We start from the raw sequence: 26,837 nt of genomic DNA on the forward strand, positions 1-26,837 counted from the left end.
TCATTACTGTATTTGCTGGTTCATCTGTCTCTCCAGCCGTTTAATAGTTCTTCCATCAAACTCTGTCTCTTTCTCGATTAACTATAGATTTTGATAGATGTCCTTTTCTCTATTCTTTTGCCTCTTGCACAGCAGAGATGTGATTTCATGTGAAAGGAAGAAAAAAGAAGAAGAATCGAGTTGTTTCTTCAGCTATTTTGCAGGCGGTGGTGACTATTTTGATCCGTCAAATCCGTTTCAGTTTTCATGAAATTTCAAGATCAAGGATCAAACTCGCGGAATCGAGGCGATAGCAGGTGTTTGGCGGCGAATATGAGTCACCGTCACAGACTGACGTCTAGACCGGCTCCACACCTCGGAGTCGCTGCCCACATTTCTAACATGTCCAACAATTCGCATCAACAAGTCCTCAAATTAAATGATAAAATGTTTGTCTGCTGTTTTTTTGAAGCACCTTGTGATCTGATTTGCTGACACCGATGCTCTCTGTATTCTTGGGAGAACGTTGTCCATCAATTTGACGAGTGAATAAAGTCCCAATCAGGCTCAGCTGAGTATTTAAAGGCAACAGGATACAAACCGTACACAACAGACTGGGAATGTGGGGGTCAGTTTAGGCCCACAGCTCATTTAACCTGAGTGATGTCACTTCCTTTGTGAGGTTGTACTTAGTTAAATGTGTGAGAGCTCGCTGCACAAGCAGCTGAAGAGTCTGCTGTCCTTTTGCACAGCAAAGTCTGTCATTTACTGCCTATTTTCTGCTGCTGCATTGGATAATAATACAGTCTGCCCTTCGGTCAACACAAACAAATAAAGGGCTTTATTGAAAGGGCTGTCAGCTGTGTGTGTGTGTGTGTGTGTGTGTGTGTGTGTGTGTGTGTGTGTGGTCCTTGAATACTTTCAACCTGAGAGTGCTGGTATTAAACAGATGGATAGATTAAAGGATGATATCAAAAATTGAATGAATCAGTCCAGTCCCGCTTCCTTTCTATAAATCCTTTATTCAATATTGTTGTTTTCTGTGTGTATACAATGGATTTGGACACAAACTGTACAGTGCAGACAAACTGTTTGCATAATATGTATGTAAAGGTAACTGTACGTTTACTGACAGACAGAGTAATCTCCTTTAAGGTTGGCACCAGTCACACTTAGCTTGTGGCTTCATTTATGAGTCTGTTTTTTTTATACTTAACATGACTTTTTTTGTCTAAGAAGATTGTCCACCAGGGCGTGTTCATACTTTCAAGATAAATCTGCGGTAGAATAACGAATAGTTTCCACCGACATCTAACAGCATCCGTAATATCTACCTGAACTCAAATCCAGCGTTGTTAAAAGAAGAAGCAACGAATATCAAACACTTACTTATTCATGTGTTTTTGGTTATAATTGTATTTTTTCTTTGCTTTCAGCCAAAAGAATTAAATATTGATGCTCCACTAAAAGTTTTTAATGCAGTGCTGCATTATTGCAAAGACAGATTATGTTGTAAAAAAAAACAAATGTCTTTGCAAGTTGTTTCTGACTCCACTGGAAAACCAGATGTTTGATATCTGAATGTATAAATGAACCACACGCTGCAGCGTCTCTATTTGTGCAAACCGATGGCAGAAATGAGCCAGAAGCTCAGTGTCACTGGTGCTGTACGCTGTAAATGTTTGTTTTGTTTTGAAAACACATTCCCTACATTACCACATGCATTAGCCCCCCGTCATCTTTCCTCTTTTAAAAACCATGCAACAAGTGGGAAACAGTCCAAACAGAGAGAGGAGGAGGAGGAGGAGGAGGAAGAGAAAAGAGTTCTCTGGCTGCATGATTACACAACGAGCAGAGAGCAAAAAGCTAGCATAGTTACAGTGAACAGAAGATTGGGGATCAAAGGATAATTGAAAAGTAAAATAGGATGAGGAGTGTGTTTCTGCTGTGTGTGTGTGTGTGTGTGGGGGGGGTGAGAGTGTTTAGAGGAAGAAACAGCTGGGAGGAGAGCGCGTTTACTGTCTCGTTTCAGATTCAGATGTTAATAAGGCAGTCTTTTGTAAGAGGAATAAAGTGGAACAGAAAACAACAAAAAAAAGAAACGGCAAAGAAAACCTGAGGGAGACGAGCTACATCACGAGTGCGAACCGTCACATGTTCCTCTGTCTCTAAAGTGCACCTGCACTGCAGCGGGCATCTCACACCGGCTTCTTTTTTCTTCTTCTATGTGTGTGTGTGTGTGTGTGTGTGTGTGTGTGTGTGTGTGTGTGTGTGTGTGTGTTTCCTATGACGTCTTGTGTCCATTTTGTGCCGTCTGATTTCAGAGCTACAGTTCATGCAGGATGAAGTAAGATGGCTACATGTGTACCTGCCAGGAGAAAGACGAGTGGTGCTCGTATGTGGAAATTAAAAGTGACCCGGGTTGACGGGATTGCTCGCTTCTAATTAAATCAGCTTGCTCTCTTCCTGCACCGAGTGCGCTGTTAGGTATTTCATAATTGTAGCCTTGGTACCTGGTTAACCACCAGTGGGGAGAAATCTCTCCGGAGACGCTGACAGTAATTGTGCCTCTGTCGTTTTTTGGAACCAGGAGCTGTGATTACCAGCCTGGAAACACTATTGTGGCTGTGGTCTTTGGGCAGTAGCCAGGAAACCAGGCCATTTTTCTCTGGCCTCGGCCGTCATTAATTCTTGAGCACGTCCCACAGATCTTTAATAGCGCCTTTCACAGGATGGGAACCCTACTGCTAACCTAACAAGCTGGTCCTCTCTGAATGGAGATCGTTCCTCTGCCAGCCGTGTAGGACAAATTAGGTGCTTGATAATAATTCAATGAGCTTTGTTGCCGACTGAAAGCACGCTCGTCTGTCGCTTCATTAAAGTGGCTTTTTGGAAAGGTTACCACACAGGCAGCGGAGACAACACGGGATACATTAAAAAATAAAAATAAAAATAAAAAGGACGTTTATAGACCTGATTGTCAGGGTTTATTTTCTACGAGTAACCCCTAGTGTGACACAACAAGTAGTCAATAAATACATCCACATTTCTTTGACGAGCACAACACCAGTCAAAAAAAAAAAAAAAAAAAGACTCCTTCCTCATCGACGTTATTCAGAGAAACATGAAACAGAACAGAGCTGGAAGTCCAAAAAACACTCTGAGGCTTATTTGGGGGGAATCGTGGGTTAAACCACTTCTGGAGACTTTAACACAAATCTCCAGCTGCCCTGGATCTCACATCTTGAGCTTGGCTGGGGATGAGAGGCACTAACATAGCTCGCTCTTTTTTTATTTTTTATTTCTTTTTTTTTTTTTTCTGTCTGATGACCCAACAGCAGGGATATATTTCACACGCACTTTGCAGATTTTCAGTATCAAGAGAACAGTTCGGTGACAGGACAGAAACTTAAAAACTCTTCCATGTTTCGTTTTTCGACTCGAGAAATCACTTTTTTTTTTTTTTTTTTTTCAATGTTTTGCTTTAAAAAGCATCAATTCAGGGCCAAACTTTTACCCCATGACTGGATGAGTTCACGTGATGTGGTGAACACCGACAGCTAATGAGTTCTGCGAAGGGAGGAAAATATGTGGCGTATGTGAGGGGAAGAGGAACAAAACCCAAAAAAATCTGAGAAATGCCAATTAGAAACACTGTGAGCTGTCTAGTATGTTCACAGTCTGTTCAGATGAGGAGTGAATCCTGTGTGCAACACAGCGAGACAACATGACACGTCAGCGTGGCTCCACACACTCGTACCTGTTGCTGAGGCTGCTGATTTCTTTCTCTTTTTTTTTCAAGGGGTGAGGAGGAGGAGGAGGGGGAGAGGGGGGGGGGGGCGTTTGATTGATGTTGAAGTGCGAGAATTAATGGGACAGCCTTGATTTTTTTGTTGTGAGGCCCCTTTGTCTCGTTCCTTTTGTAGTTGTGGCAACATCGGTGGAGGTCATTCATCTTCAGCAAACAGGACGGTGTTTCAATCATGTGATTAAACTGCCAGAAAGTTGGGATCCAAAGCAAGAGAGGCGCACACTGTCTGTTTTCATCCATTAAAAGCAGACTCGCTGTTATCCTGAGCCTCACAGACTTTATTAATTTGTGTCTGCCTCATTGTCACTGACACTAATTTGAAGAGTTGGATCACAGTATTAATATCTCCTCAGCGATATGACCGACTTCTTGAGGAGATAATTGGCATCTGGTCTTGCTGACAAAGTAAACAGAGCGCCGAACAGGATTCAAGTCCAGAACAGCCGAGCTGACTGTCACAGTGAGAGGGCGAAGCATGGGGGTCCATTTGGTTTCTCTTCTTTGATTCTTCTCTCACAGACCCATATGTCAGTGTTTGGATTTTACATGCAGCTTTATTCAGCTGTAATCAACATGTGCTGTTTTTTTTTTTTTTTTTTGGTGGTTTTCACTGTGTTCTACAGAAACCACTTTTCTAACACTATTAAGTAACCTAAACAGATTTTACAGGCCGTTGTGCAGGTTGGTTTAAAGCCACTATGTGTAATAGTCTTTTAATTTGGTAGCGCACTTCCTCTTCTTCCAATTTACACATGTGAACGAATCAGTGTCACTTTTTTGCACATGGTGGCTTTAACATCGTGTACCCTGTTCACTTTTACCCTCATTCCTACCTTTTTGTTTTCAAGTACTGGGGAAGGCAACAGAGAAAAAAAACTAAAACTTCTACCAGGCTCCTCGTGACTGAGATCGCCACCTGACCGCGTCAGACCTCAGATATCTGCTACTCCATGTAAACACTGACTGCTACCATGCTGCTCGGACACCAGCATGCCTCCTGTGTGACCTCCGTGTTGCTACAAACAGGGCGTTTGTGGAATAAAACTCTTCATTTACCGATGATCTCCTCCTCTCCTGAGCTACACTTGTGTCAGCGATGTGGAAAGCATCATAAAAGGGACAGAAAAACTAACCGAAAAAAAGTCAGAGAGGTAGAAACTAAAATCGGGTTTGTGTCTGTACAACAATGCAGCTGGATAATCACGAGTGCTTTGTGTGTGCAGGATAATAAGTAACGAATAGATAATAAGGGAATACTGAAAAGTCAAACATGCTTTTAGCCATCTGTGCTCTTTATAACATGTGATAAAACATTAGGTTAGCAGGCGTGTTTACCTTGTAATGCACTCGGACATTTCTAAGTGCATTTCATTGTAAGCTCGGTACCGAATGTCCTCTGCTAAATCTTAATTGATCGATGACTAAGCATCTGAATAATCAGTGTTTGGTGTTTTAAAGTGTTTTCTTTGCTGATGTTTTTAATCTGTTCTTTATTTACTCAAAAGGCCGAATCCAAGTGGTCGATTTTGTGTGTGTGTGTGTGTGTGTGTGTGTGTGTGTGTGTGTGTGTGTGTGTGTGTGGCCACCAGCAAGCGAGCATACCTGGCAACAGAAAACAGTACTATCAGGAGAGGGAAAAAAGGCGCCTCATTCTTATAGATTGTCACAGAAAAATACCAGTGAGGACGACATATCTTTCATGTTTTTGTTTATATTTTCCAGAAGTCCTTTTTGTCTCCCGTCTGAGGGCTCGCCACTGTCCCAGTTCAAAAATATCTGGCTGGCATCCGGCCCTGACTTCTTCCTCCTCCTCCTCCTCCTCCTCTTGTCCCCGCCACCAACTGCAGCGCAGTCCCCTTGTGGCCTCGCTACACGACACCGGATCTGTCCAATAGGGAGAGAGGAGAGGCGGGACGTGCGGCCCCACTGCTGACCGGTCAGAAGTTTAAGCTGTGTCGTTACCTTTTTCGTTGCAGTTTTTGTTTTATTGAGAGCGCAGCAGTGGGGCGAGTCTGTGGCTTTTCCTGGCCTCTGGTCAGCCAGGAGGTTGTGGGTGGTGGTGGGGAGGGGTTGGGGGGTTGGGAGGGGTGTTAAAGAGGAGGGGTTATGTCGCCTCCTTGTCAGGTTTGTTGACTGGTTTGCCGCCATTCATGACCACCGGTTCACTAGTTGTGCTTTTGGAGGGCGGGCCCCCGGCGACTTTAGGCGCCGCCTCTCCTACATCGTGCAGCGAAGGCTCTCGGTACATCGCAACTAGACAGCGGGGGGGGGGGGGGGGGGAGGGGGTAGAAGAATAGAGTAATCAAAGAGATGAAAATAAACATCTGTAAAAACTCTAAGCATGCTGTGAACTGCACTTTGTTACCTTCTATAGGTTTCGGCAGGAAGTGTGCAGCTGGTTTGGTCTTTTTGACCCTGTTGCCCTTCATGGCCTGTCCCTCCTTATTGAGGCCCAGAAACCAGGCCCGGCCCGACTCCTTCTGTCTGTAGAGCATCGAGCTGTAGATCACATAGTAGTTCTCGAACACCGACTCCTTAAACTTACACTCCGCTGTAAACAGTTCCTGCGGACACAGAAAATATCCATCATATTATTTAACAGCAGTTTTCAAACCACCCGCTCTTTGTTTTCTGATATTGTAAAAACACAAAAAAACATGTCGGGCAGCTGCAGACAGGGAGTGATGCCGTGCTCCAACCCGTGTCCTTCCCCCCCGACACTCTCTGTCTGCACACCAGACACAAACCCAACAGATAGAAAAGCAGATTGATTCCGGTGACACGAAGCCTGAACAATTTCACCTCCCCACCCACATCGGCTCCGCTGTGATGTGTCAAAAGTCTTTTTCCATGGGTGCCGGCGCCTCCAGCGGAGCATATTTCAGCACAGAGACAAGGTGTTATTCTTACTGTGAGAGAAAAAAAAATTAAATAATAATCATCTCTCCCTCGTGTCCGCTTGCACTATTGAGTACGCCGAGCACAAAAGGCAGCCGAAGATGAAACACTCGTCTCTTTCTGGAGGTCAGGATCGAGGCAGTCTCTGAAGTCAGGCTCCAAAATTTCAGCTTGCATATCAATTTCTCAACAAATACCCACAATACATCTGAGAGCTGTTGTCAGTGAATGGGAAGTTTCCACAGTTTTTTTATATGATGTGAATACAGCATTAAATCAGTTAGGAAAAGCAATCTCTCCCCTCAGGGCTGTAACTAATGATTGATTTGATTTTGAATACGTTTTTATTCAGAATATCAGAATATTTTGGATTTTCAGATGACAAATCAATTGATTTTCACAATAACGGATCTTTAAACTGGTAAAATCTTCTTTAGCTGCTGTGTTTCACTTTCTTTACCAGCCAGTTTTTGACTTTGCCGCTCGGCCGGCCAGCAGGTTATCAGACCTTCTTCAGGTGTAAACAGCTGCCTGCTGATTTGAAAGGTGTTTGTGGGTCTGAAAACCAAAACAGTGAACAAGAAGAGGCTGAAAAACTTCGTAGAGTTGAATGGAGATGCTGAGGTTTTGATGATTCTGCGTGGCTGTCTCATTGAGAGGCACTTTGTGCATCATAAATAGTCACAAATCTGTAGTTAATATAGTAAATAGTGTTGCTTTCATGAACACTTTTTAGATTGCTGTACAATTGTAATTAAAGCGTTTATTGGATTTCTCCTTGAAGCACTGATTATAGAATGATTTGGATTGCACAATGGGATGTCTGTTGATGAAAAAAAACAAAAAAAAACTAATCTTAATAAACTGCTCCTCATATGGCTAAGAAGGCTCCTGCCAACCCAAACAAGGTCCCCAGACCCCAGATTGGGAAGTGTTTGTCTAGACGGCCTCTTATTGGTTGTTGTGGGCCTCTTGCCAGAGCCACAGACACATTGTCATTCAGCTCAGGTCTGTCGGTCCGAGTCTCATAGCAACATGAGGAAGAGAGGCGACACTGTAGCCATGGCAACCAACCAGCGCTGAGAGGGAGGGGTAAGTAGGGGGGGGGGGAGGGAGGGTTGGGTGTCTGAGGGGAGGGCAGCAATAGAGAGAAACACACACACAGACACACTTGCATTGGTAATCGAACACAATAATAATGTGTAACATCCCGTGCTCTACCACATCCACTCATGCTAACATAGGAAGACACTTAAAGTGATACGCTTATTAAAGGTAGGGCTGGGCAGCACCTGTGTGCAGCTGTTAGGTATCAGACACACACACACACACACACACACACACACACACACACACACACTTGTGGCACCAGGGGATGAATGGTGGGAGGAGCAGGAGGGCTTGCTGGGATGTGAAATGTGACTAAATGATTGGTTGGCAACCAAACAAGATGGGTGATAATGAATGAATGCTCTATTTATTGGCAATGTCAGCGACACCCACACACAAACACAGCAAATCAAATGTTCTCCTTTGGTAACCATGGTTTTGATTTGTATTAAGAGCGCGGTTGTAGTCTGTAGAGCTTCATATTTTTCATTCTTGGATAAAATTAACTTAATAATATAGATTTTGTTTTGACCTCTAGCCCGGATTCATTATTAATTTGCTTCGCTGGGTGATCTTTGTGTGCAAAGAGCGCAGCCAGACTCTTAATAATGTTGGTCAGTGCGGTCATACATCATTTAATGCTTGCCTTTAGAATAAAAGATATTTCATGTTTGGTCTGAAGTGGCAGCGTTTGTTCCGGTGTGAATTCAGAGAGAACAGGTGAACTGTAAGAAGGACTTGAGATGAAAACCTCACCGCCTCACAGGTGACTCATTTTAACAGCCCTGCCTGTCTGAATGCTCTTCTGTCGTCATATCTTAAATAGCTATGTTCACAAGGTGCCCACAGAAAGAAGACGGGGAGAAAGGATGAATGAAAGAAATGTGGGTGGGTGGGGTGGAGGGGATGGAGGTTTGGGTGGAGGGGGTTAGAAATTGGGACATGGAGGAGAAGGGGAGAGAGAATAAATCGCCAAGTGAGGACGACGCCTCCTGATTGGAAAAACAGCAGGGGATACTCTCTCTCTCTTTCTCCCTTCCCTCCCTCTTATCTTAGTATTTCTCTCTTCTTCTTCTTCTTCTTTTTTTTTTCTACTCTGTCATTTCTCTGCAGAGATTTAGTGCAACTGCACACACGCGTGCACGCTGTTATCTTTCTGAATTACACGCACATACATGCCAGACTGAACAGACGTCGGTTTGTTTTTTTTCAGCCGGCCATTATCAGACGGAGGAGAGTCCATTAACAAGTTAAACACTCTGCTTCCAAACAGACTAAATTGATACAGGCAGCACTTTGTCCCTCGTCCATTAAGCCTAAAAATAAGGAATTCAAAAGCAGGGTGGGGAAAGCAGTCGCAAGTCTTGGCACATGTGGCACAGGGTCGCACTAATAACAAAACCTTGGCAACTGGAGCCTCGTGCTGCTGCAGCTTGACTTCCCGGTGGAAGCACATTCACAATACAGCAGTGAGGCTTTGTGAATAATTGCTGTTCAGGCATTTTTCCTTTACTTTTTTTTTGATGATTTACCAGAGCCTCCACTTACCAGACAGTCAGGAAGTTGTCCTGTTGAATATCTAAGAGTTATCTGAGAGTTCAGTGACCCGACTGTTCAGTGCAGCTGCACAATGACTGCGAGGCGACACGTCCTCACTTCGACATGTCACTGCCCTGCCTCATTGGCTAATGACTGACTGATTGATTGATTGGCCGAATGATGCCAGATTTAATTGGTCGCTGCTCCCCGCTACGCCACAGCTGATGTGCAGCTTCTCAGAAATGTTGCCGCAGGAGGTCGGCATGGATCGTCTCTTATTCAGTAACACTGCTGTTGCTGCGATTGACTTTCTCTGTCAAAGTAAATGAAAACATATAAACAGCATTTCTTCATATTTACACAGCTTTCTATTCAGTAGGGAGACAAGCCCTACAACCACGGCTCTAAATTAAATAAAGACTGAATGTAAACACAATATCTTTAGGGTAGATAATTAAAGCACGTTATTGCCTGATAATGACGGTGTATCGTCGACAGTCTTCATGTTGAAAACCCCCAAATTATTTTTCGCTTTAGCTGTAAAACTGAACAAACCACAAATTAAAAAGTCAAACCAATCATTGTTTGTCAAAGCCAGCAAGGCAAGAACGTTCCTGTAATCACTTCCTAGTTTAATTTATTGTTCAATCAAGTTTTTAAAATTAAGTTTAGTTCATACCCAGCATTAGTTTTATCATTCAATTTGGTTAAAACTACATACAAATGTAGTTTCGGTTTTCATAAATGTGAGGACACATCATTCATATTTGTTCCCTCTTGAAAGATGCAGTTTCTCCTTGTAACATAATTTTAATGGACGAAGCTTGTTTTTCAGCCCAATGTGTATTTATATTGGTGTGTGTGTGTGTGTGTGTGTGTCTGTTTGTGTGCACTGTTCAGTGAGTGGGTGTGTTTGTTTCCAACACTAGTTATTATCACAGCACTAATTACCCAGGGGGATTGTGGGTAAACAAATCATTCTAAAGAAAAGGAGCCCCGCAGAGAAGAAGGAAAGAGGAGGAGCGGAAACAGAAGCGTGTTGGCAGAAGAAAACAAGAGTGAAGAGTGCTCTTAGAGAAGAGACTTGAAAGGATGTCCTCCAGCCCGGGCAGACTGAATTACAGCATCCATCTCGCTCTGATCACAGCGTTGCTCTCAGCGTGTCGGGAACACCACAGTGTTCCTCAACCACTTCAGACCCGCACATCTGATCCAATTACTCTGTGATGAAAATGTGGGGCTCCTAATTGGATCAGGTGTGCGAGCGTTGTGGCGAAGACCTGTTGGGGGAAACGCAGAAACACTGAAGTGTGTGAGGAGAGATGTAAGAGATCAGAAACGGAGACATTTACACACCGAATGTTTTGTGGCTCTGCTCAAGTGATGGTTGAAATATTTGTGAGGTCACATCCTGTCTGATACTGGGTTTCTCTGCCTGGTGGTACCAGACCCAAATTCACTTTGAGCCCGTACGGGTCCGGCTTTCGTTCCCAGTTGTTGCATCCTCCTGGCTGCAGATCCTCGGGTTCATTTTTTAAACTACTGGAGCAGCCTTCAGCCAATCAGCATCGACCACCAGATTCGCTGAAACTGCACCGCAATTACATTTGGAAAATTACGCTTGATTACAACATCATCACACTTTACCACCGACACCGGTTGCTCATTGCTCAGCCCTTCAGAGGTCCTGAGCAAACGTTAATGCGAACAGGGTTCCAGACCTGTATGAACAAAAATAAAACTCTCATAGCCTTCAAAGGACCACTCGGTATTGCGGGTCCAGTGTCTGGTGGGAGGAAGTGTGCTTGAAAATACACTTGAGGAAATCAGCTCCCTACATAAAGATCTTTTGCAATTTAATGCAAAATATTGTATAAGATTTGGGCTGAAAATAGGGTAGTCCGTTATTACTTAAACGCCTTCAAGGCACATAAATAAATGATTTTTTTAATTAGTTTGACTTTACATTGGGGCATTATTATTTTATGAGTCCTCTATCATAGCTGCTCGTTAACCGATGCACCGTGCTGCTGCAGGTGGGAGTGATCTCACTCTATCAGGTCCTGTCTGTGTTTGGGTCCCCTTCGGATCAGGTGTCTCTTATTTTGAAAATCAGCTCATACATGCCTCATGAATGGGGGGGAGTAGGGGGGGTTTCCTGCATTTTTCATTGGTGGCTGATGAGTTTGATTTGACTTGTCTTTGACTGTGTGGCTGTTGGATTTGTATAGATTTATGTATACCTCAGTCCATCATGTCAACCTGCTGAATGAAAGGTGCTGACTCATTGGAGAAAGGCTGAGAAAAAAGGACAAGCATTTGTTCTTCAATGTTATGATGTGGAGTGATGTCTTTGAAGAGGCTCCACAGCTCACCAGAAACTAATTTAGTCTCTAGTTACCAGAAAACCTGTGTTTGTGTGTCATGACTCACATGGCTCACATTTATTATTTCCTCCACTCTTCTTCCTTCTGATCTCTGTGGATACAGACATCACAGAACTCACTCTGTCTGAGTGCTGTACTATTATGAATGGAAGTACACGCCTACGTGCACAGATGTATGCCACACACACACAATCACATACATACAGTACACACTATGTTTGTTGAAAACAAGCCAGAGCTCAGAAAGAATAGAGCTGATCAGATATACAGCTCGTTCAGCTCGTATGCTGTTCATATAATGACTTTCCTCGGTGGGCCTCAAGCGACTTGTTGACGCTTACAGTGCTTTCATGTTTCTCACACCTGGAAATACTTGGTCCAAAGTGGAAGTGAGCGGAGATGGAGGAGAAGCAACAAGAGGATGATGGAGCTGGATCGGGATGAATTGATGGTGTTTGGGCTCACAGGAACTCTGCAGCAGACAGACCGGGGCTCTAACAGTGTGACTCACTGGGGCCGGCACCGAGGCATACATTTCCATTTCTAATCTTGGCCGGTGGACACTCAGCACAATTCAGTCCCAAAAACAAGCAGATTTCAAGGGGGAGGGCTCACTGCTGTATGGGAGCCTCAGTCATGATCTCTCAGATATAATCTTCCTCCAGACTTGTTTGAAGATGTTTGAAAAGACTTTGCTGTTAAAAGTAATTTGTTTCTGACGGTGGTTTTCCCTCCTTTTTCCTCCCTAGCTCGTCCAAATATGGTCACTTCTGGCTCCAAAGAACCAAAATGGCGACTCCCAAGATGTCAAACTTGAGACTTCAAAAGTCAAACCAACAGGTGGGTTGCCACCGTTATTCTCAACCGGAGAGTCTTCATGTACCTTTATCCCTGATGGGATATTGTCTGTCATCTTCCTCATCCTACTCAGTAGAAGTAATAGCAGGAGTAGCAGGAATAGTGGTGTGTTACAGGAAATGTGCGATGATCTTGCTGAAAAACTCAATTTCCTCTTTCACCTCTCAGATGACATCCTCACACCTCCACCTCCCCAGCAACCCTGACACACACACACACACACACACACACACACACACGCACAACACATGTGCATTGCACACACTTCAGTGCAGCAACACACTCTCGTCACTCTAAGTCTCATTCACACACAGTCCCAAACTCATCAGCACTTTTTTTTTTCTCCACTTTCCCTCAGCATGCTCCATAATTATCACATAGCAGCTCATTGCACTCTGTGCCATCTGTTAGTCGAAACGCACGCACATGCCAAACCCACACGCGTGCGCACACCCACACGTACACGCTCAGACACACACTCCCAGATGCTCTGCATCTGGGATTAATAAGACCTACCATGTATAACTAAGTTTGCAGCATATCATTAACAATTTGCATTAAGAGGATGAGGAATCTCATTGAGAACAGAGCAGCATAAATTTAGGAGCGAGCTCAGATGGGAGTGGCTCTGCTGCAAATAAAATGCACCATACAGGGAAATGTCCTCGATTTTAGTTTCTGAGAAGACAAACAGCAATGCTCCTTTTTTTTTTTTTTTTTCTTTTTTTTTTATAAAACCTTTGATACTCTTTGAACAAAAAGCTGCAACCCAAACATATCCTAATTTATTTTACATCTCGTATCATGTGATATTTTGGAGATTTGCAGATGTTCACAGATAGAAACATGAGCCAGGGATATTTAAAAATAAAATATATATATATATGTATAAAAATAATTCACATTTTAATGACTGTGCCACATACAGTCATCCAACAGAAACACCAATACAAAAATAGAATCACCAATCAGCAGTACGTTAAATATAATATCACATTATTATTTATACAATTACCCCACAAACCTTTCTTGCACATTGTATTATCTTTTGATTTGTAATGATCACACTGCAGTCACAGTGTGTTTCAAATGTCCCTCGTGTCTCATTTCTATTCTATTTTTGATTTCAGAGGAACGTTCGCACCTCCCTAATTCCTCTGTTTAGCGACTTGCTGTTAATCAAGCAGATTAGTCATTTAACTAGAATTGCTTCAGCTTTAGTTACGTGACTAGTTAACAGAGGTGTGTTTGTGCAGGATGTCCTGTGTCATGAACGCAGTGATCGGTGGTCTGCACAGCCTCAGCTCTGCTCGCTTGCAATCTCAAAAGAGGTGAGTCGAGCCGGTATGAGCAGTGGAAATGTGTGTTTATATGAAATATAAAATGTAATCTGAAACTAAATGGAAGATATTCAGCTGCTCCCAAACACATTAACACATAAAAACTATTCCAAAGATAAAATGCTTCGGACTCGTGGTCTACACCTCGATCATGTTACAGAAAAGGCGGCTGACAAGCGCACCAGGCTGAGTGGAAGATACTGTTTGTATCGACATCCCGACGCCTCCTCCGTAACCCAAATGAACAAGCCGTCCAATAAACAAGTTAACGTGAACCCGAACCAGCCGGTTATAAAAAAACACACAAAGGTAAATGTCAGCGCTCCGGTTCAGACGAGGAGAACTCAAACTGTAGCTGTGATAGCACCCTCGTAATGTTTAATTAGTATCGCCACGGGCTGGTGACCCCGTCCTTACAACACACTCCACCTGTCGGGACCTTTTGCAGCAGCCAATTAAACATCAAGCAGTCCTGACATCATGATAAATTAGACCTGCAGTATATAATATATATGTTCGTTATCATGTAGCTGCCTGCACACGAGTCACAACGCTGGAACACGATCAAACATCCTCACTTTCCCTTTATGCAGCTTTACAGGGGATTTCTACCCTGTGTGTGTGTGTGTGTGTGTGTGTGTGTGTGTGTGTGTGTAGGGGGGGACTCCCCCTCTTCAATTATTTACAGGAAGCCCTCATGCATCTGTGACTTTCAGCGACAGGCTGAGAAAGCCCAGCAGAGCAGCACAGATCTCCGTTCTTTCTCTTTCCGATGACTCCTTTCTCTTCCTCTCATCCCTTTGTCTACAGCCTCCTCTTCATCGTTTCCTGTTCTGTCTACAACTTTCTCTTCCTCCCCATCCTTTCCCCTTCTGCCTGTGCATTTATTACTCCGCCTTCCACTCCATCTTTTCCTTTGGTGTGTACACAACAGTGTTTCTCCATCTTTACCCTCCTCCTTCTGTCTTTTTCCTCTTTTGTTCCTCAGTTGCTCTCCATCTCCTCCTCTCATTGTCCTTGTCCCACTTCTTCCTCACCTTCCTTTCTCCTCCACTCTTTCTTCTCTCCTCTTCTCCTTTCATTTATTTATTTTTTATCATGTCCCGGCCTCACCTTTTACTCCTCTCACCTCTCCCTTTCATTTCCCTCCTTTCATCTCCTCTCCCGTCACCTCCTTTCCCCTCCTCCTCGGCTCTTGTCATCTTCACCCCAAAAAAAGAAATAAAAGGGGAAGGAAGGAGGGATGATGTCAGAGGAGGGGACATCAGCGGACTAGTTTGAACTCTCTCTGAAGAGTCAGCATAGAAATAATTCATATTCCACTCAAACATTTTCCTCCATCCTTTCTCCGCTCCACTTGTTCTTCACCTCCTCCTCCTCCTTTTCTCGGCTCTTTCAAGTCTTCCATATTGTCTCTTTTGATTTGACACTAATTGGGCTTTTTATTTTTATATTTCACTTTTCATTTACAACGTTCCAATTATTTTTTTTTTATTGTTGTTTTCTTCTTCTGATATTTTCGTGTTCAGGAAATAGATGCTTCTTGAAAGGACACTGAAACGAACTATTTTCAAGTAAAAGAATTCCCTCTTCTTGAATGCGTACTTGTCCGTAATCAGACTAATATGTCTTGCTGGCATCTTTTCAAAGTAATTTATCTCTCTTTTCCTGTCGTCCTCTCTTTATCTAATGAAACTGTCTCCAATCTTCTGTCCCAAAAAACCCTAAAACATAAATCTTTAATTTTATCTTCTGACATGCAAAAAGCTTTTTGTGTCATTACGCGCCGCTCGCTCCGACTCTGCATTGTTGTCTCAATCAAAACCTCTGACAAGACCTCTAGTTTCTCTTTGAATTGACTTTAACAATTCATCAGCTGCAGATTTCTGCCACCTCTTCAGAACAACCGCATATTTTTTTGCATATATTTTCCAGGAAGAATGCAGTAATGTCTCTGCCTCTGTTATAGGTGAGTGATGCTTTTCCCCCTTACTTTCCACAGTGCACCATCCTCCAGATGGAGAGGAAGAGTTTCCTTGGATACAGTCCAAGAAGTCAGTACACCTGCGAACTGAGAGTTGGACTTCCAAGCTGCATAACGAGAATGCAGGTAAGATTTATTTAAATTTTTCATATCAATGAGGCAACGAGCCGTTAGTCTTCAGCCCAGATCCTGTTTTCAGTGTTGCTCGCTGCAGATGTTGTCAAGTAACCCATCAGTCAATTCACTTCAAATTATTATGCAACAATTTTCAGTTGTGTAAGCAAAAATTCACCAGTTCCAGCTTCTTAAACTTTACAATATATAGTTGTTTTCTTAGATTTCTGCACGGATTTTTGTTTTGAGCTGTGATTTAGATAAAATGAAGCCTTCCTTGGACACCTTAGAAATGATTCCTCCTTTTAAAATCAAAATGTAATCTCACCACTTTGATCACAGCTAAAGTCAACAGACTTAACATCCAGGACCGAAATGAACCACACATGAATTGCAAGTCAGCCCCACAACCTCACTGAAAAAAAAAGAAAGAAAAGACATGAATCCGTCAGCAGGACTGCCCCGAGGAAAGAGCAGGTTCGGTTTGACTCACAAACAGCAGCTCTGACGACAACAGCTGTGCACACGTCACAAAAAGCTCACGGACGCCGTCCCTCGGCCACGTCTGATATCATTTATGCTGCATGTTTCTGCACGTGTTGCGCGTTCTCACCGAGGAGTAGAGGTGACCCTCTCCGTTCATGGCGATATAGAGGCCGGTCTTGACTGATTGGATGGCCACGACTCTCAGACCCACAGGAATTAAGTTAAATAGAGCTGCGGACAAAAAGACACAAAGTTAATGTGTTTCAGAAGCTCGACATTACAATTAAGATATCATTAATAATGAGACGACTATCATGAGGCAGAGAAGACAACCATTAATGCCAAAGTTTAGAAGGATTTAAGCACTTTTACAAACAAATTCATGCAGAAATGAATCTTGTATAAATAGTCTGCCTAAACCATAACACCTTAATCAGAGTTTATTGGTTTTAATTATGTCACCAAAGTCAACTAAATTAGGTGCAGTTTATCACAGGGTTTGCTGCAGCTAAATTCAGAACGCTTGGATGAAAAAACACTGATGAAAAATGTAAGAGGTTCAGGATATCAGTGTAATTAGCCTGTGGTATCTTAATTTTATTCTTTCAAAGGTCTGAGTTTTTTTTTTCAAAGGCACAGTCCAGCTCTCAGCTCCATCAGGTTAGTGTTATTTGAAGAGCAGCGGTCGGTGACGGTAAAGGAAGAGACAGCTGATCACACCCTCGTAGCCTTAGGGTGGTATTTTAAAAGACAAAGCTGGTGTCACTGGTGTATTTGTTCACTTCCTGCAATCCCTTATCAATTCTAGATTTGCAACAGTAAAAGGAAATTTGCTTTTTTTTTTTTTTTTTTTTTAATTATGTCTCAATATTAGTCTTATTAAAATCAGAGCAGCCATATTGGTAAAAAAAAAAAAAAATCAAGCTTGAGCATCCTCAGAACACAGAGGGTATATTATTTATTTTGATACTTAAATACTTATCTGTGTGAACATGGGTTGTATTTACATATAAAACATAAAAGTAGCCTGATAGCAGCACCTTGATCCACTAAGAAAAACATGACTGAGGTTTACAGTTTACTTCTGCTTTAACATTCATAGCAGAGCAATAGTCTGCATGTGAGAGAGTCAGAAATAACATTTAAATAGTGCAAATGCTCCAATCAGACTTGAAGTGTCGTCTCAGTCAACCAATCAGAAGAAGAAAACCTCTCAACATTACACGATGCAGACGAGCTGGAAAGCTCGAAACTGATGATTATTATTACATTTCCATCCTGTATCTAAATCCTCTCTAATGTGAAAACATGATAATAATGATGTCCATTATTAGAGATCATTAGCTGTGACCTTTCAAGGTTGTTGAAGTTCTTGCGTCTGAGGGTCAGTTGAAATCGCAGCTGTTTTACATATCTATTGATTATCCTGCTGACAGCAGACAGTCGACTTGTTAGGACAGAAACTACGTCCCACTAGATTCAAGGTGAACCGAGTGTTTCCCATGATGCACGGGGGCTGTATGTTGGTGTAATGTAGACAATATTCAGATAAAGGTGCAATGTAAGTGTTTCTCATCTTCTCCTACATTTGAACATATTTTTGTATTTCTACTTTTCTATGGTTTTCTGTGGATCTTGTGGATTTTTGGATTGTTTGCGGCTCCTTTTTTTTTGATGAGTTGTTGTTGGCTGTGGATCTTGCTTAAAGACGTTGTGTCTTGAATGCTAGATAATCCACAGATTTCACTGTCAACGATATTTATTGGAATATCTCTTCAGTTTCATACTTTTGACAAATAGAGGAACATATTTGCTGACATAGTTAACTTCCATTTATTTACTGAAGTATTGCATTTCACAGATTTTCTGTATATTGTTGCTTTTTCCAGTGAAAAACATCAAACCAAGTCATGACTATAAGATCATCATTTAGAGTATTCTTTGAGGAAAGTCAACATGTGTGTATATATATATATATATATATATATATAACACAACAATAACCCCTTATGAAGGTGGTGACAGTGGATGGAGACACCACAGCCCTGATTAATCACAGGTGCATAGGAGTAGTTGTTAAACTGTGTCGACGAACATTTACATTGTTCAGCAGCACCTTCAGCTCGCTCACACTTGCGAGCTATCGTCCTTGATAAATGTCACACTTTCTAAACCGCCATCACGCTCGTGAACAAGCCTTCAAATGTCACATATGTCTCTCCCCTCCTCTGCTGAATGTGGCTTCACCAGATAAACTGACAAACAAGTCGGGAAAAAAAACAAAAAACAAGCTTGGCAACAAGTGTGAGCTGCAGGAAATTCTGTTTGATCTACATGCAGGGATGTGGCAGAAATTAGAAAAATGGGCGACGGGGAGACATTTGCCAAAAAATAGCAAAGAAGGAAAGAAGAAATCGTAGTAAACAAGTATAACATCGCTGCAACGGGCGCAGAGCAGAGATCAGATGGCTCAGCCAATGTGGAAAGGACACTTGGACCAGCGAGCTGCACGTTGGACTGATTACTGATTAGCATTTGATTTGGTCTGAGCCGAGTACATCAGAATATTGCAAAAGCTGCATTAATCAATAAGCCGTCCATCTCCAGCTCCTCCCTGAAGACTGCGACAGGTGTGACAGGTAAGAAACTGAGCCCTGATGAAATAAAACCCTCTGAGCAGCCACTTGTGGCTTTCAGCCATTATAAACACACTATTCTATAAAACTACACAATTTCAATCAATACAGACGATTTAAAAAACGTCACTCAGATCAATTCGACTGAATTTCGTAGCTTCACAGTATGTTGATAGTTTTTGTTTTAACGACTTGACATTAAACTGCTGCAGCCTTTTTTTTTTTAATATATATTTCTATAATAACTGGGATTCACTGGTGACCTTCAACCTCACCGGTGTCTCCCTTTCACACCGAAGAAAATGTATCTTCTGACCTTCATCACATCACGAGCGAGAGACTCGACAAGTCGTCTCCGATTTAAAATTCAGCCTTTAGAAATACTGGCAAGGATTTTTCTTTGCTACGAGATTTGGGCAGATATGTTGCACCTTTGTCATTATTAATCAAAACATTTCCTCTTATAATAAATAATTCAGTTCGGTATACCACAAAATGTCACATGCATATTTTCCCATATTTTCTGTGTGTGTGTGTGTCTACTAACATGAGTTGGTGCTGTCGTCTTTGGTCCCGTCCATACTTCCATCCTGGCCCATCTGGAGATAGAAGCCCTGTCTGCAGAACAACCTGGTCACTATGCCCTTCAGCTGTGGTTCTAGATGCCACAAACAGACAAAAGACAGGGAGAAGGAACAGTTGATTTTCAAATCAGGACACGCCACACATCGTACGGCCCTTGTAGATCAATGAAATGACACAAAACTCGAAGTAAATTCTGCCCGTTTCAGCAGAATACTTCACCGGTGATTAATGTACGAATTCATCCTCTGAACTCGAACACGTCCGAGTCGGCACATTTGTGATATAATCCATTTTTTAAAGAAGGACAATGTGACCACATGTAACCTCCTGCATCCTCGGGGATTTCCTGTGAAGGGACTAGTCAAGCACATCCAATCCATTACAGGATTCTTGGCCTAATCCGTCCTTCGTGGTCATTGTTCCACTTGAATAACTGCGATAAATTATTTCTGAACCTTTGATGGTAAACTGCAGCATCTGGCCCGTTCTCTTTACGACTCATCAACATATTGGATTGTATTTATTCATTTTTATGAATATCTTTTGATATCGAGATCTCTCCTCATCTAAAGAACTTTTTGCTTTTACAACTCAGACTCAACTGCACTTAAAAATATTGATGATTTGATTTGATAACTCCGCAATGATGACATCGTTACAGGTCGTATATAGCGAACAGAAGAATGCCGTGCTTTTGCAGATTTTAGTTTTCAGCCACCAAATGTTGTGCTCTCGGCTGTTTTATATCGCTACAATTAAATAGAAATCACATTTGCCTCTCGCTGCTCGGCTCCTGCTCCCCGCAATCAAACGAGAAACAGCCGTAAAATAAAATAAAATGACTAAAAACTAAAGCTGCTCAGAAATGAGAGGGAGAGGAAGGATAAATGATGAAGGAGGCTGAGGGACAAAGACCGACTGAGTCACTAGATAAAGATGGAGGACGAGGGCTGGTAGAAGGACAGACCCACTTAAACTCTGCCGGCACCGTGTGATTCTTCGACAGGTGCAGACCGGCATTTTTTTACACTCTCTCATCGTCGCCCTCGTCGCTCCCTGTAGATAACACGCGACCACGCCCATCCTCCCTCTGTAAAGACCCCACACCAGTGAGCTCTAGGGAGGCTGGGAATCCCCTTTAAACATGTATGTCAGAGACAGAGGGAGAGTCTGCAAAGGTAAACCCTAAAGCACAGAGACAGAGGGGGAAAAAAAAAAAAAAAAAAAAAAAAAGCAAAGACTGACCCAGTTTATGGGGAGCATGTGTGAGAGAGCGAGGAAGAGAGGGGCCGGGGTGTTTTCCATCTTTGTGAAGGATCCATCTTGTGCAGCAGGGGAGAGGGAGCCGTGAAGCTCGTAACCAGCACTTCAAATTCACTTGGCATGTAGTGTGGTGATGTCAATAATACATTTCTAGTTCCATTAGACAGACATTTAAATTAAAATTATACTTTTTATAAGGATTTTTGTATTTAAATGTCCTAATATTACAATAAAATATGATAATAATGTTAAAATAATGAAAATAATTGCCTTTTTCCTTTAAATATAGTGCAGCACAGTCTATATTTTTATGTTTTAAGTAAATATCTTTCCAAATCACAGTTTTCATGTCGCTTTATGGTTGACAATATTAACCTACATCTGATTGTGAGCTCTGAACGCAGTCCCTGCTACACACACACAAACACTGAAATCCATCTCCATTTCAGTCTCCCGGTCCTCGTTCGTACGATGCGTGCTCCCAATTTACCGTCTCTTATCTTTGTCTGTGGTGTTGTCATCAATAAAAATCAGGCCAATAAAATCTGAGTGTAAAATACCCGTTTGTGTTTGAATCGGACCCGGAGGCAGAGACAAGAGTGGACCTTCCAGTTCGGCTTTGAATCTGCACACATCTGTCTCTGTGCTGGCTCCAAACCCCGTCTGATACAGATATACTGCAGCAGGTGCATGTCAGCGACGGCGTGGAACAACACAATACCTTTTCCTCGCTGCTGCTGAGATTCAGCCGATGGGAATTTTTCAAGGCCGAACAATTCATTTAAAAAAAATAAAATAAATAACAACAGGGTTTAGAAACAAAACGTCTCCTTAAAGTGCGTCTGGTGTCTGAACTAAAACATCTGAAGTGGACAGTATGTCCTCCTCATATATAATAAGCTAAATATATGGCAATCCATAAGCCAGTCCTCTTTTCTACCCAAACATCAAACTTGCCTTTATTTTCCCTTTTAGTTACTTAAGTAAACTTATTTTTAGTTAGTCTCAAATCTACTTAGATTTACTCAAATTTCAATAAATATTTTCTCTGAATATGATATAATTAAGCAGCAAATAAGCACACAGTCTAAATGGGAGACTTTAACTGTTCATGCTGTAATTAATTAGGATAATTGAGCCAACACATGAAATTATATATTATTTTAGCCACAAATGGTGTTTTTGTATTGTTTGTATTATTGCTGTTTGCATAACTCCCTGCTGTAACGGATGAAAATAATATCAATAATTCTCCGTGGGGGGTGATCGTCCTGCTTCGTCTTCTCATCATCTCTTCGTGCGTCTATTTGTCCGTTCGCTCCGACCCGACCTAGCCGGGCCGCCGCCAACACCGACCGCGCCGTCCTCCGCGTGCCATCGAGGGCGATATTCCCACCGCTTTTCCCAGTGTCGCCACATCCTGTCTGTTACTAGGGAAATTCCCATTCTCGCGTTGCCACGGCAACGCTCTCGTGATTCCAGACTGTTCCAGAGAAAGGGTATTCCCCCATCCACACACACACACACACACACACACACACACACACACACACGCACACAGAGCTTTATTTTCATCACAATGTGATCTGATTCAATCACTCAGCCAATCAGGCTGCCACGCTGATTTGTCATGTCACATTGTCTGTTAATCCGCCTCCGTCTGAGTGTCTGTGCGGTGTTAAACATGGCATAAAACACCAACATGGGTGTCTGTCACACAAGCCAGGCATCGAAGACCTTCAGTGTTTCTCCCTCGCTCTTTTACACACACACACACACACACACACACACACACACACACACACACACACACACACACACCGTCTCACCAAACAAAAGCCCCCGACCGAGGAATCCATGAATGCACCCGTTCCATCCTCATTTACATCAGCGTGATTAGCGATTAGAGAAACACGCCGAGCTGAAAAGGGCACATTTATATGTTTCTGTGGTGATAAATAATAAAAGCACTTCAGCTGAATTCATCCTAATGAGACGTAATGTTCAGATTTTATACAAGTCTGCACCACAGATCATCAATGCCTCTGGCTTTAACGCTGTATGAGTGCTTCCTCAGAGGCTGTTGCAGCCTTGACAAGAAGACAATTCACGGTGTCATGTATTGATCACTTATTATTATGCATTGATTGAAAGGCGCAGACCGCCTGTCCATCACAGACGCTACATATAGACAAACCGTGTTAAGCACAGAGCTGCCTCCTCACTGGACACCATTAATCACTCGCAGTGGCTTTGATGTGAAACAATACGGGCAATTTGGCGATCGCCTTTTGATCCGCGGACAACCGTTTCACAATCAGCGATTTCCACTTCCTCCCTGGGGTCGAGGTTCAAGTGGCAGCAGAGCAGCCGAGTTGCCTCTTGTTCCCGCTGGTGGGTGTGCAGGTGATCAGAGGTCAGCTGTATGCTCTGGGTAAATGTCAGCTCGGTGACACGTTGACGTGTAGGAATACGAGCTGTCCTTACCAGATCAACGGGCTTCTCCTCATGTAGGAAAGTCGCAAGTGGACTTTAATACCCTCCGACGTCACGACGCTCCTCATATCTGTTGTGAATTCTCACGTTAACTTGTCAATAATGTCGTCTTTGTGGTTTACAGCTTTGTGGTTCAGCAACCAGCAGTCAACCTCACGCTCCCCGTTACATCACTGGCAAAACACAAACCTGGAGACACTTGAACTTCTTGACTGTGATTAAACTGTGACGGCAAGATTGCATTACACAGAGAGATCTTCAGATTGCTTTACATCACCTTTTGGGTTTTGAAGTAAAAAGCCTGCCTTACATGTTACGAATAACAACTTTTAATCAAAGCCTTGTCGTCTGTGTGGGGTGTCATAGGGGAGCGCAAGGACACGAACAACAGCTGCGGTGCGACGCTTCAGCTCGGCACAAACATATTTTAACATTACTTTAATCGTTTTGTAGATATATTCAGACATGTGTAGGGGTTTGTGGTCATAGAAGAGTGGGCTGTTTGCGTTGGTGGAGGTCTGCAGTTTCTCAGTGCCCCTCAGATATATTTCCATTTACTATAGAGAAGCAGAAGTTTAATAATCTCCTTTTAGAGAAAGAATTGAGTTTGTTATGTGGTTTCGTTGACGCTGAGGGCGAAGTCCATTTCAGATTTTGCTGCTTCGAGTTGTGCTTTGGGAAGGGAATCTTTTCTTTTGTATTTTTAGAGCTGCAGCTGGGAGACAAAGTTGTTCTCTGCAGTGTTATAGGTAAGATTATATGTTCTTGTCTAACATATTCTGCCACAACAGCATATTTTTGGTGTTTTATAAGGCTTTATGGGTCAGCTAGTTGTACGTGAATGGCTCGAATAATAACATGAATTCCCAAACAAGACATTTCATCTATTTATATTGTGGAAATGTAAACAATTAAGGAATTTGCTAATTGTTAATGAAAATAATGTGTTGCAGCCCTGCAGAAACACATTCCTCACCTCGAATGCATCCTCCCCCTTCTCTTCCCTTCTCTTCTCCTCCTATGAATGTGACCAACATTTGAATGCGTTGCGTAAACATCTCTCCGACTGACAGCTGTGATATTTCATGCTGCGTTATGATTCAAAATAACAGTTTACCTGCCCGGCATCCGTCTGTCAGATCAAAACACACTGCCCGACCACCGACGGGTGAAATCAGTCACATTTCTATCTCACCGGCCTTGTTTGTGTGACGCAGAGTCTGAAGAAGCTGCTAGAAATGTTATTTATTATCTCTTACTGGCGTCTCACGTCTTCTGGATTTAATCGGTGACATTTAGATTCATAAAACGTAACGTAAAATGTATTTTTGTATGAGAATTAGACCTGGACACACAAATGACAGCGTATACATCTGTCTGTGTGTTGGCTTGAAACCCAGTCTGATGTGGATGTACAGTATTACAGCAGGCGACGGCATGTAACATCAGACTGCCTCTTCCAGCTGATGTTGTGACTCAGCCAATGTTTTGTTTTATTTTTAGGATTTTTGATTGATGCTACCAGAAACTAATATTTTGTGGCTGTGATTATCTTTTAATTTGGCGGGAAGTTCCTGTCCATCATGTCACAAACAGCGCTGAAGTAGGTGAGCAGCTCTTAAATGATTTCACTGCAGGATTTAAATACGGTTGAGTAAAATCCTCCCACAATAAGTGCCGTGCTCGGATGTCGAATTATTAATAAAAAACAACACACAAAGACAAAGTGTAGACGAGACGAAGCTTCATTAGTATCAGACTCATTTCACGTTTTTAGTAAAACGGACCATTTCGGCTCCACGTCAGTCTAACTTTGCATTGAACCTCATCTTTGATCGAGCAATGAAGGTTTCAGATCAGTTTGAGTCGGGTCTGTATGTCTCTCCTTCACAAAACCTCTGGAAGACAGTCGGGGATGTTGGCAAATCTCACACACACACACACACACACACACACACACACACACACACACACACACACACACACACACACACACACACACACACACAGACGGAGCACAGAGCGTGTGGACGTTGCCAAGCTTTCACCAGCAGCTCTCACAGCTGAGAACACAGAGGAGGGAGGTAAAGGAAAGGATGGAGGAGGAGGAGGAGGAGGAGGTAGGAAAGACTGGTGGAGAGAAAAAAGTGAAGCAAGGGCTGAAAAGAGGGAGGGTGGGGTGGAGAGGGGGGCAGTGCTGGAGCTGAGGAGGGGAGGGAGGGAAGGGGAAGAGAGGAAGCTGTTGCCTGTTCTTCCACAAAGGAAGAAATGATGGAGGGAAGAAAAGACCTGAGGTGGGAAGAGGATTAGAATTGAGAGGAGGGAGGGTGGTACAGAGAAGAGATGAGCAAGAGGAGAAGAAAGGTGGAGAAGGAGGAGAAGGAGGAGAAGGGAGGAGCTGAAGCTAAAAGGGACAGAGGAAGGTGCATGAAGGAAAGATGAAGGTGGGTTGGAGAGGGTGAAGAGGAGAAGAAAGGAAGTGAGGGAGGAGGGTGAAGAAAAAGGCAAAAGAAGAGAGAAAATGATGCAAAAAAAAAAAAAAGCCAAGAGAAAAAACATGAAGAGAGTGTGTGTGGAAGGGCAAAGAAAGGAGGTAAAGGTGAAAAGTCAGTAAGGTTAAAAGGTGGTACGGGGGAAAGGAGGAGAAGGAAACAGAGGAGGAAATAAATGTTCAAAATGAGAGAAGAGTAAAGAGGAGATGACTTCCAGCTCCCTCCGTCATCTGGAATCTGGCTCAGATAATTCCCGTCACCCACCAGACCAAACCAGCGCAAACCAATTCCCATCAACGCGACTCCTCACGTTCGCCTATCTCTTCCTCTGTCCCTCCTCTCATTTCCTGCCTCCCCCCCATCCCCTCCTCCTTTTATCCCTCCCCTCCATAACACCGTCACCTGCTGGTTTCTCACAATCAATTGATTACAACAACATTTATCGTCTCTACTATTGAACGCTTACTATGGCACCCAATTAACAACACTCTCAATTATCTGCATTCACTTCTATGTGTAATCACTTGTCTGTGCGTTGATAGGAGATCCGTCCCGTGATTTGACAATGCTGTTAATTTGGATCGGAGGGAGAACTGCCATCTGAATGGGGGGAAATGTGCCTTGCACTTTTTTTTAACCTCCACATAAACAAGAATCTGTTTGTTTTTTATTGCAGGAGACAAATCTGAATTATATGGCGGAAGCGAGATTTCAAAATAAAACAGGAGGGTTAATTTTGTGGCTGTCTTTGCGTTTTGGTCTGGTGTTTCAGGCAAAGTCTGATGTTGGTGATGGAGCACTTTGAATTATGAGCTGAAAATGAAAGAGCGAGGTGGAGATCCAGAGAGACAAACACAGA

At 42.8% G+C, this 26,837-nt stretch overlaps 1 protein-coding gene across 2 annotated transcripts in view; it reads right to left on the reverse strand.

Moving 5' to 3' along the window:
- Positions 1–981: 981 nt before the first annotated feature.
- The window catches only part of LOC138206948 (fibroblast growth factor 14-like), a 45,471-nt gene continuing 19,615 nt past the window's right edge, over positions 982–26,837 (reverse strand). For both annotated transcript variants that reach the window (XM_069163845.1, XM_069163846.1), the window contains exons 2-5: positions 19,690–19,800; positions 16,634–16,737; positions 6,156–6,354; positions 982–6,043 (exon numbers count right to left, since the gene is read on the reverse strand). In XM_069163845.1, the coding sequence (XP_069019946.1) occupies positions 5,895–6,043; positions 6,156–6,354; positions 16,634–16,737; positions 19,690–19,800 (563 nt within the window). In that variant the 3' untranslated portion in view covers positions 982–5,894. The remainder of the gene's footprint in view (positions 6,044–6,155; positions 6,355–16,633; positions 16,738–19,689; positions 19,801–26,837) is intronic.

Source organism: Embiotoca jacksoni, unplaced genomic scaffold (assembly GCF_022577435.1).
Source record: "Embiotoca jacksoni isolate LCO1_2020_lvr unplaced genomic scaffold, fEmbJac1.0.p SCAF_30, whole genome shotgun sequence".
Classification (NCBI taxonomy): domain Eukaryota; kingdom Metazoa; phylum Chordata; class Actinopteri; family Embiotocidae; genus Embiotoca; species Embiotoca jacksoni.